Source organism: Neofelis nebulosa, chromosome 9 (genome assembly GCF_028018385.1).
Source record: "Neofelis nebulosa isolate mNeoNeb1 chromosome 9, mNeoNeb1.pri, whole genome shotgun sequence".
Taxonomy (NCBI): domain Eukaryota; kingdom Metazoa; phylum Chordata; class Mammalia; order Carnivora; family Felidae; genus Neofelis; species Neofelis nebulosa.
In genome coordinates this window covers 116,272,001-116,284,018 of record NC_080790.1, presented here as the reverse complement: position 1 = coordinate 116,284,018, position 12,018 = coordinate 116,272,001, and the positions used below count along the sequence as shown (strand labels likewise).

At 41.9% G+C, this 12,018-nt stretch overlaps 1 protein-coding gene across 4 annotated transcripts in view; it reads right to left on the bottom strand.

Moving 5' to 3' along the window:
- Positions 1–12,018, bottom strand: part of CBFA2T2 (CBFA2/RUNX1 partner transcriptional co-repressor 2) — a 146,233-nt gene that overhangs the window by 7,730 nt on the left and 126,485 nt on the right. For 2 of the 4 annotated variants that reach the window (XM_058685318.1, XM_058685320.1), the window contains 2 exons: positions 6,022–6,090; positions 2,288–2,478 (listed from right to left, as the gene is read on the bottom strand). In XM_058685318.1, the coding sequence (XP_058541301.1) occupies positions 2,288–2,478; positions 6,022–6,090 (260 nt within the window). The remainder of the gene's footprint in view (positions 1–2,287; positions 2,479–6,021; positions 6,091–12,018) is intronic. The other 2 variants (XM_058685319.1, XM_058685321.1) reach the window with 2 other exon arrangements.

Below are 12,018 nucleotides of genomic sequence, written 5' to 3'. Positions count from 1 at the left end.
TCTAAGTGTGGCCCGGGGACCCACCTGTACCAGAATGACCTGGGGCTTATCAAAATCCCTGGGATCCTTCCCAGGCCTTCCTGACCTTATTGCAAACTTGGCCCAAAGGAGAAACGACTACCCATCTTACAGTCAATAGCTAGCTCATTAGGTTTGCAAGGAAATCCAGGCTGAGGACAGAAGGTGTCTTTTGGCAGAGATGAGGACACATCTTACTGCATCCCTGTGCCTGAGAGCAGACTCTTAGGGTCTGGCCTCAGAGGACGCAGCTGTTCTGTAAAAGCAGGAGCTGCCACAGCTTATACCTGTGTTTTTACACCATAACAAAATCCTTTCTGTCTACACAGTGCATTACAATTTAAAAACACTTGCACAGTCACAATTTTGATCTCGTTATATTTTGTAAAAACTATGAGACCAGCAGGCCAGGAGCTACTACAACACTCACTATACAGAGAAGGAAACTGAGTCCTTAAGGTACGGTACACTGCCAGTGTGAGGGGGGTGTGGGACTAGAACTCAGGGCTCTTAACCTCCATTATACCCCACCACTTCTCAGAGAATGAACAAGAATCCCAGAGATGCCTGCTGGACTTCAAGTAGAATTTTCTGGATGGGATAAAGGGAATTCAGCCCATCTGGACAGATGCAAAATTAACACACAGCTTAGGTCCTGCTAACACTCCCCTGTTTTGGAAAGTTGCCTGGGATGAATGCTGGTGCATGCCTCACCTGCAGGCCTCTTTGTGCACTGTTGAAAATTACAGGTCCCAACATCCCAATGCTATAAATGGAGAGCTGAGATTTAAACCATGCAGTCTAGATCCAGAATTCATGCTCTTAGCCAAAATGTTACACTCCTTTTTTTGGAGGCAGACACAGTTAAGGGTAAACACAGATATAAAAGCAGGTAAATATGAACAGATAATGATATTGATAATAGACAGCTACAGATACAGAAGTAAATACCACAGAGATATCCCTGCTCAAAAACAATTCTAAAGAAAAAGCTGCCAGGGAGAAAGGCAAGAAGAGGGTTAAAGGAACCATTTTCTTACAGTTCAGTGCACTTGTTAGGGTGCTACAACAAGCAATTTTCCAACATCCTCTGTGACAGCCACGTAATGCCTAGGCACGTTCACCCTTACACAGCCATGCTTGGCACTGCTACGCTGATGGGGATCATTTACGTGGGATGAGGTAATAATGTTTCTCCAGTTTAAAAAATTTTTTAAATGTTTGTTTATTTTTGACAGAGAGAGAGAGAGAGAGAGAGAGAGAGAGAGAGAGAACGAGCGGGGGAGGGGCAGAGAGAGAGGGAGACACAGAATCCAAAGCAGGCTCCAGGCTCTGACCTGTCAGCACAGAGCACAATGGGGGGCTTGAACTCACAGACCGCGAGATCATGACCTGAGCTAAAGTCGGACGCTCAACTGACTGAGCCACGCAGGTGCCCCTGTTTCTCTAGTTTAAAAAACAACACAACAACAACAAAACCCCACCCAGTTCTTTATGTCTCAGTTGGTAGATGGATCTGCCTACTTAAAGAAACAGGTTTGTTTCAGGACTTAAAGTTTATCCCAAAGCTGAAAGATGACAGAAATGAAAGTTACAGAACTTTACATTCCAAAGGACTGTTAGGATGTTTGTGTCATATGCTTTTTTCTTTCCAGTTTGTTTACTTTTGTCCTCACTGCAGTACAAGAGTATCCTGTACACAAACATCACTGAGTCCTGGGCTTGGGGTCTTGAAGAGGTGGGCACATCTGCCCAATCTGTCACTTTATCCATAAAAGACTATCTTCTTTATAAACAGACCAAATGCTAGAGGGCCCCACATCTCCTTACCCCCGCACCCTGGCTTTAGCATTGTGGGATTATGACAGTTAAATCCTCCTAAGCTCCCATTTCCTTTTGGGAAAATCGGAACCCAACGATACCTACCTTACAGGGTCATAGTGAGGATTAAAAAGGCAACATACATGCTTAACTCTGTGTCTCTGCACGCGGTGAGCCCACTAGTCAATGGTAGTCACCATAATCATGCAATTCCACAAACTCTGTCTTTAGGCTGGTTTTCAAAATTTAAACTGATAAAATGAGCCAATTTGTTTAAGAATATAATAATTAAGACAGAAAGTTCTTCTGGTACTAGATAAAAATTACACTCATCTAGTTCAAGAGCACTGTTGTGTCTTACTGCCTAGCACTTGAGAAAACCGTGAGCTTGGTCACTGCAGCTGCCCCAGCCCCAGTCCCCAGTCCCCAGGGCTAGCAGAACTCTGACCTCTGTTGACTCTTCTTGCTCATTTATGACGAGGAAGGCGTCCTCTGCGGCCTGCCGTTTAACGTCCGCTATGGTTTGCTCCATCCGAGCTCTCTCTGTTGCAATCACTTCAAAGGCTTTTTGCTCTGCCTCAGCAACGGCTTTCTGTACTTCTGACATGGCCTGAATTTTCACCTTATTCACAGCTTCTTCTAGAAGAAAGTGACAGTAAAATTAACTGGCCGAGAAATCTTTCCCCTCCCACTCCCTATCGCTTGCAAGAAGAGACAGAGCTGAAACGAGAGGACTTTTCCAAAATTACAGAGGGTGTAACATACGACATACTCTTTCACTTTTATTCTTTTTTTTTTTTTAATTTTTTTTTTTTTAACGTTTTTATTTATTTTTGAGACAGAGAGAGACAGAGCATGAAGGGGGGAGGGGCAGAGAGAGAAGGAGACACGGAATTGGAAGCAGGCTCCAGGCTCTGAGTCATCAGCCCAGAGCCCGACGCGGGGCTCAAACTCACAGACTGCGAGATCGTGATCTGAGCTGAAGTCGGACGCTTAACCGACTGCGCCACCCAGGCGCCCCTCACTTTTATTCTTATACTCACTTGCCTGTTCATGTATTCATTTGTTGGGTGTGTAGATGGAAGTAGGCACTGTGCCATGGGTTGGGGATACCTAGAGGACTAAGATGGACTCTATATTCTCCTAACTGTGATCAAGTAGAAAAGTGGTCAGCTCTACAAGTGGCAGGGGAGGATCAAGAAAACGTGTCCTGGTTGAGACGGTAAGTGGAAATGAATTTTTGGACAAGTCTCACATCCTATGCTAAGGACTTTGGCCCTTTTTCTAAAGAAAACTTGAACTCCTGAAGGGTTCTATGCAAAGAGAAAAGACTGGAGGCAGAGACAGCCTGGGAGAGGCTGGGGCAGTAGACATTCAGCTGACAGAAGAGACTGAATTTAGGCGGGAGCAAGTGGCACAGAGGAAGGGATAGGGCAGAAGGAGGCAGGTGGCAGCTATGGGTCTGGAGGTGAAGTTGAAGATGGAGAACGCTAGTGCTATGAAAGGCAACGGAGAGTAAGCAAAATGCCAGGTGGAGGCTAGTGAGAAGACTGAAGTGCTCTGGGACGTCCAGACACAAATGTCCAGGAGGCAGTTAGGGACAGAAGACTGAACTTGGCAGAGAAGCGCAGGCTGAAGATACAGATTTGGGCATGCCAGGAGCCTGGGTTTCAAAGCCCGGTCCAGTCACCATCGCCTCACTTGGTTCCTGATCACTTCTTCCCATCACTGCCATCCTGCTTGGTCTCCACAGAACGGACACTCCAAATGGCATACTCTTCGCGTTGAGCCTCATCTCTAAGTTCCCCAAGTGAATGACCTCCTTCCCGAGTCCACACAACTGGAAAACCCAGAAGCCTAAGGAAACTCCTTTACTGCTTGGTTCTTTCACATGGCCCAGGCTCAAAGAATCAAAGAATGTTCTAGGCTGCCATCCTAGGCTTCGATCTTATCACTCTAGCCTTAAGAAAAAAACCTGGGACGCCTGGGTGAATCAGTAGGTTAAGTGTCTGACTTCGGCTCAGGTCATGATCTCACGGTCTGTGAGTTTGAGCCCCGTGTTGGGCTCTGTGCTGACAGCTCAGAGCCTGGAACCTGCTTTGGTTTCTGTGTCTCCCTCTCCTTTTCGCTCTCTGCCCCTCCCCCACTCGTGCGTGCTTTCCCTCTTTTTCTCTCTCTGTCTCAAAATAAAGAAATGTTAAAAAAATAAAATAAAAAAAAAGACATTTTTACTGCAAAGGACAAGGGACAATGCTGAACTGACTTGACACTGACCTCTGTGCTTCCTTTACTCCTGGTATCCAGACAGATCCACTGTGGCCCACCACAGCTACCCATCATAAGCCTCTTCTTAGTTACCAGATATAGGTGTCTTAAGCCAACATAATAATGTCCTGAAGTACCTTTTTTCCTTTCAGGTTAAGGACAATCGATAAGAGTCAGAGTTTGAATAACTACCTTGCTAAAGTCATCTAAGGTCACAGATGACACTATAGCAGAAGAAGAACTCAAATCTAGCTGGTTCAACACCAAATTTTGGCTCTTAACCATAGTTAACCCAACGTTATCTCGCAGTCAGGAAATCACTAGTTATCGAGATCTTGTACATGGTAATCTTTCTACCTTAACAATACTCTCTTCATTTCCCATAATTCTATCCTATTTCTTGATGATATACATTTCCCGGTTTCCAACTGCAAAGATTTTCCAAGTTCCTATGTAGTTTTGCAAATTATTTTTAATGGCAAAATAAATTTTGATAACATGCTTTTGAAAGGAAGAATTCAAAAGCATGAAACAGGAATGATTTTAAGAATTTGCATGCACTGGGGTGCCTGGCTCAGGCAGTAGAGCATGCAACTCTTGATCTCAGGGTTGTGAATTCAAGCCCCATACTTACAAATAAAATCTTTAAAGTGCAAGCAAGGGAGAGGGGCAGAGGAAAAGAGAATCTCAGGCAGGTTCCACATTCAGCATGGAGCCTGAATGTGGAGGGCTTGATTCCATGACACCCTGGGATCACGACCTGAGCCAAAATCAAGAGCCAAACACTCAACCGACCTTGCCACCCAGGCGCCCCCATCTTGTACCTTCCTGATTGCCAGTAAGAACAAAAATCTATAGCATGTCTATTCTTGTTTTCCACAATTTGTTCCTATCTTTTGTCTGTTTGTTTATTACGGTCTTGATGCTTCTAGAAGAGTCTTGTGAAGGTCAGGTATTAACTTTTGTAGAAGTAAATTTTATCTGGGGCACCTGGATGGCTTAGTAGGTTAAGCGTCTGACACTGGCTCAGTTCGTGATCTTGCATTTTGTGGGTTCGTGCACTGCGCCAGGCTCTGGGCTGAGAGGTCAGAGCCTGGAGACTGCTTCAGATTGTGTGTCTCCCTCTGTCTCTCTCAAAAATAAATAAACATAAAAAGAAAATCCTCAATTAAAAAAATGGTACTGGAAAAGGGAGGCTAGAAGGAAAAGGCGGCTCGGGGCACCTGGGTGGCTCAGTTCAGCATCCGACTCTTGCTTCTGGCTCAAGTAATGATCCTAGGGTTGTGGGATCGAGCCCCATGTTGGGCTCCACACTGAGCATGGAGCTTAAGATTCTCTCTCCCCCTCTCTGCCCCTTCTACACTCACATTAATTAACTAAATAATTAATTTAAAAAAAAGGAGAGGAAGGCTCATATCTGGACAAGGGCAGGATTAGGGACATGGTGTTAACCGCCCCATCTTATCACAATAGGCAGACCTACCCTCCTTTAGTCTTCTAGAAAATAAGGCCCACCAAGAACAGTCTTGACAAAGTTAGGGACAATGGAGGTGAAAGGAAAAGCAGGGGGCTGTTCCAAGACCAGAATGAACGAAATGTGGTAGTGCGTGGACACAGTGTGTGTAGATTTGAGTGAAAACAGGCAGAAATGAACTGAGCTATATGTTCAGAAATAAGGCATATAAACAGGGAAGGAAAAGTTAGTTACTTAATGCCTCAGGGTGGTGCAGAAGGGTGTGCAAAGGACTTGGACAGACTGTAGGGAGTCATTCCAAATTCTTGACCTGCAAAGTAACGTGAGAGGCAGTCCAGATGTATGGGAAAGCTGGGGAAGGAGAGGCGGGAGCCCCCAAATTTGTGCTCCATGCTCGCACAAATTAGTGCGTATATGTGATCTAGAACCAGACAGACACGTACCAGTTTTTTTCCAAAACTCCACAGGTACATATCCTGTTCCTGGCCTACTGTTGAATTCTCGCTGAGAATCTACAGAAGAGATAAATAGCACAGGGTTAGAAGCTGTCTATAACCAACATGTTTTATTTTTATGAAAATTTTTAATGAAAAATAGCGCCTCTCACTCACCACATAGATTCGAAGATACATGTTCACTTAGTGCAAAAATTATTCTGATAAGGGATAAAATCAGATAGTAAAGTATACTTAATATTTAGTTGTAAAACACATACATGCATGCACGTGTGTGCGTGCCTCAAATAGTTAACAGTATTCCAATTCAAAGGAGTAAGATTAAAAGTGATTTTCACTTCCTTCTCTTATCTATGTTATCTTTTCCCTATGAACATGTATGTATTTTTATGATACTCCCTAAAAAATAACTACAGATACTTATGCATATGTATGTGTGCATATCATATCCAGTATAACTTCCCATCATGCACAGTTCTCTTTCAGCGGCTCTGTAGATATGTCAGAGAATATGGCTTTTGTTTCTTGGCAACTCTGAATTTTTACATGTGATTTAAGGCAGTTTCCTTCAAAGTTTCTTAAAATGCTTACAAACAAATAAAAAGCAAGTAGTAAAGAAAATATTCTGATCTGGAACAGTGCATTTCAAATGTAGCCCAAGGAGGCGACCTACAGGGTTGCTGTGAAGGACGTAAGGGTGGAGGGTGACTTATATATATGTATATATATTTTTTTATTGTGATTTTTAAGATATCGTGTTTTATAAGAAGTGGTTCCACCGAGTTAAAAAAATTTTTTTAAGGAGTCAATCCCAGAAGACTTCTCCATTTCCATATGTTTTACTGAGGCTAATATACAATTTTATGCTCTGAATACGCACCAAACCATGATGCAAAGAGGAATCAGGGGACCAGTCAGTTGACAGGGGAGGGTAGCCCGGCATGAAATGTTTGCCAAAGGAGCTTTCTAAAACGGTTAGTCCTCATGGGAATGTCTAGGAACTGGCTGTGAGGCAGGAAACTCCCTGGGGTAGGGAAAGGATCTCTCCCATTCCAGGGGCTATCAGCACAAAGAACCTACATCTATATCTCCTACAGAGATAGGAGGGGATAGGGAGGCTTTTTCTAAATCGCGTAAAATACAAATAAAATTACCGTTTTCAATATACTTCAGAGACATCCAGTACAATCTTTTAAGTTTATTTATTTTGAGAGAGGGAGAGAGCACAAGAGCGCACACTGGGAGAGGGGGAGAGACAGAATCTCAAGCAGGCTCTAGTGCTGTCAGCACAGAGCCCGATTTGGGGCTCAATCCCACCAACCACGAGATCATGACCTGAGCTGAAACCAAGAGTCGACGCTTAACCGACTGAGCCACCAGGGTGCCCCGTAGTATGTTCACAATGTTGTGCAACCATCCTCACTATCTAGTTTCAGAACATTTCTATCACCACAAGAAGCAATCCCATAAGTTTAAAATATTGATAGGACTAATACTTTTTTGTGACACTGAGGTCTCTAGAAGAGCTACCCGCACTGTCAATAAAATACAAATGGAAGGGCTCTCTTCAACACAGGTGAGGTGCCTGTTTCATGCAGCCATTTGTCACATACCTAGAAACTCAAGGATGAGATTCATGAAATAAATACAGGGAAAAATCTAGGATCAGAAGAATCAAAGTGGCACAAGCTAGAGAAGGCAGTGGATCATTTTCAACAGAATCTTCAATAAGGAAAATCAGTGAGAAAAAAGGTCTGAGTATATAGACAAGCTGCCGTTGGTATTAAATAACAGAAGAAACACTTGTTCACTTGTGGGGCTATGGGGGAAGTCTTGACCAACCAAAAGAAAAGCCACTTCACTTCAGTTAGCAATATGCCTTGGTCATATCCTTTATATCTGCCTGGTCCCAGCATTTTATTTCTCTAACAGATGAAAAAGGTGAGATGCACTTGACCCTAAAGGAACTTCTCAGCTTACTCAGGACATAGCTGGAAACTAGGGACATTTTCATGACATTTCCAGAAGCCAGAGTAACTGTTTTTATATCTCTAACCCAGAAAGGAACAGAAATCAGTATTTTCAGCTGGTTCGCTAAAAAAACTAGAGTGTCAGAGGCACCTGGGTACCTCAGTCGCTTAAGTGTCTGACCCTTGATTTCAGCTCAGGTTATGACCTCACAGTTGGTGAGTCTGAGCCCCATGTTGGGCTCCATGCTGACAGCATGGAGCCTGCTTGAGATTCTTTCTCTATCCCTTCCCTACTCATGCTCTTTTTTTCTCTCTCTCTCTCTCAAAAAAAATAATTGTGGGGGCGCCTGGGTGGCTCACTCATTAAGTGTCCGACTTCAGCTCAGGTCATGATCTCGCGGTCTATGAGTTCGAGCCCTGCATTGGGTTCTGTGCTGACAGCTCAGAGCCTGGAGACTGCTTTGAATTCTGTCTCCCTCTCTCTCTGACCCTCCCCTGCTCACACTCTGTCTCTCTCAGAAATAAATAAACATTAAAAATTAAGAAAATAATAACAAAACAAACATAAAAAATAAAAACCTCTATAGTTTCAAAGGCTATTGTAATCGAAGGCCAGACAGATAATGCAAGTAAATTGGGTCAGAAATGGGCGACTAATGGTATTGTGGTCATGTAGGAGAATGCTCTAGTTCTAAATTTTTTTTTCTTAATGTTTATTTATTTTTGAGAGAGACAGAGACAGAATGTGACTGGGTTAGGGGGAGAGAGGGAGGGAGACACAGAATCTGAAGCAGGCTCCAGGCTCCAAGCTGTCATCACAGAGCCCAACGTGTGGCTCGAATTCATGAGCTGTGAGATCGTGGCCTGAGCTGAAGTCGTACACTCAACCAAATGAGCCACCTAGGTGCCCCCAGAATGCTCTAGTTCTTAGAAGAAGTAGAACAAAACATTTAAGGCTAGTGTCATGAATATTTGGGGGAGATTGTACCTATCTACCAATCTATAATGGGGTAAAGCAAATATGGCCAATGTGGAAAATGGCTTAGGTATAGGGCATATATATGAGTGCTCACTTTTAACATTTTTGTGTTTGGGTAACTTCAAAATAAAAAACTGGGAAAAATGTTAAGTATATGCATAGAAAATTCTGTATGAACAGACTAATTTGTTAATAAGTGAGCTTATGGGAGCAGGAGAGAAAAACTGGGTGGCGGCAGGATTTTCACAATTTATATGTTCCTGTATTGCTTGACTTTTATACAATGCAATCCATTAAAAAAAACCTCATTTTAGATAATAAACAAAATATCCAAGAAAATGAAGTGGATCCAGCATTACCAGATATCAAAACACAACCTAATGCCATACTAATTAAAAGTTTGATATTATATTGGGAAGTGGTATAACATAATGGCTAAGAGTGTGTGCCAGTTCTGGAATGCCAAACTTACAATCCTGACTTAACTATAATATGACCATTTTTGCCAACTTTTTAATGTATTTAAGCCTCAGTTTTGTCATCTGTAAAAGAATATAATAGTTCCTATATCTCAACAGGTAGTTTTGAAAATACACGTGACAGGTTTAGCATGGCTAGAACACAGTATAGAGCCCAGATAAACTATAACTGATAAGTGATATAGTCAGAAAGATTAATGAAGGGGATGCTGAGGTGGCTCCGTTGGTTAAGTGTCTGACTCTTGATTTTGGCTCAGGTCATGATCTCACAATTTGAGTTTGAGCCCCTCGTCGGGCTCTGTGCTTACACTGCAGAGCGTGTTTGGGATTCTCTCTATCCACCTCTCCCCCTCTTGTACACACGGCTCTCTCTCTCTCTCAAATAAATTTTAAGAGAAAGATTAATGAAGAAAACAGACTGAAGTATTTAACAAAATGTAGCGTCAGATAATTACATCATTTCACTATTTAAAAGATAGGCATCAGTTAATTGATAGGAAATCTTAAACAATTTGGGAAATTTTAAGTGAGCTAATTCCAAACACACAAACGTGCATATAACATAGATGAAATTTGTTGTACCTTGGATAGGGATCAAGGTCAAGTAACAAACTATAAAGGGAAATGATGAATTTGATTCCATAAATATTAGCTATCCCGTCGATCAAAACAAACCAAGATGGGGTGGGGGAGAAAACAAAAACAAAACCAAGATCAAATACAAGAATGCCTATATTCACAACCCATTAATTTTATAGCTGAGAATATATCCTAGGAGAGAAATGCAAGATGTTTGAAAACCCTTACATATGAAAAATTGTAAATATTGGATTACACACTGAAAAACAAAAATAAAACAAGGAAACAATATGTAATGTTTAACAACAAAAACGGCATAAGGAAATTATGAGGTATATACATGTTAGAATACTGTATAGTCATTAAAATTATGTTTATAAAATCTTTAATGAAGTGAGAACATGCTTAATATGAACTTATGTTTTCAAGGAAATAATACAAAGTTGTAACAGGATTCTCATACATTTCAAAATTCTTCAGTGTGGGATGATGAGCCAATAAATTCTTCATAAGTTCCTGTATTTTCTACAATGAGCCATGTAGTTTCAACTAAAAAATGATACTTACTCTGAAAGACTGTTCTGGGAATTAAATGGTAACATACATAAAGGAATGGTTCCCAATTCTGGGAGCCCTGGTCCCACTTTAGTCCAATTAAATCAGAATCTTGAGGTGGGGCCAGGGCATCAGGAATTTTTTTCCAAAAGTCCCCAGGTGGGATCTAATGGGCACTGAGGGTTAACCATTAAAGAAAAGTGCCTGACTTAGAAGCTGGTGCTCATGGATTAAGGTTTTCCAAACCACAGCAGGAGCACCACCTCTCTGTCAGTCAGATACATTTTCTGTTGTACAAAGGTGAAGTGTCTTTATTTAGCTGATTCTTCCAGTATTGCTACATCCTGATTTTTCAGTTGTGGGCATTACAGATTGACCAGACATTTCACTCTCTTTTAACCCCCACTGCCACTCCATCACAATTCCCTCCTCTTCTATTCCCCGCAACAGAGATCTACTCAAATTCTGTTATACCGGTAGTCAACATTTACAATACTTAATGTAAATACTAATCACAGCTGGCTCATGTGGTTCAGGTTCTATGAATCTTTATATCTTCCTGAACAAGTTTTTATTTTTTTAAGAGTTAATAATTGAGGGGAGCCTGGGTGGCTCAGTCAGTTGAGCATCTGACTTCGGCGCAGTTCATGATCTCGTGGTTTGTGGGTTTGAGCCCTGCATCAGGCTCTGTGCTGAGAGCTTGGAGCCCGGAGCCTGCTTCAGATTCTGTATCTCCCTGTCTCTCTCTGCCCCTCTCCTGCTCATGCTCCAACTCTCTCTCAAAAATAAATAAACATTAAAAAAAAAAAAGGTAATAATTGCCTTATTTAGTCATATGCTAAGTTTCCCATGTAATTCTTTCTAATTCAATCTCACCTTCTCTTTCTATTGTGTAGACATTTTATAGATTTCATTTTCTAGAAGAAATCTCCAGCAAACTTTTGGCCGATTCCAGCCTCAACTGCTTTCTAGGCTTGCTGTACCCTGTTGCTCGGGACTACCCTGTTGCTTACTAGCCTACGGATTGCCTTCTGTTCTCCTTCTCAGGTCGGATCTAGTGTAATCAATTCCATGTCTTCCACTTTCTGGTTTACTTCCCTGTGTTAGGGCATAGCCTGCTCAACTGTGGTAGACACCCTGATAAAGGGTAGATAGGAGGTGCATTTTTTGAAAAATTGTAGGTTGTTACACATTTAACTGTTTTGGTCTAGTACAGAAGTCTAAGTTAAAATAACTTCAGAGTCATCTTCGAACATTCTATGATAATAACTGATGCTTGTTTTTTCCAGTGTTGTTTACTTGGCAGACTGGTTCAAGCCGGAGTACTGCCTTTCAGTTCTAGATAATTTTTTTGAATTATTTCAGTAACTACTTTATCTTCACTTTCTGTTCACAATTTCTGGAACTCATCTGATTTGGATTA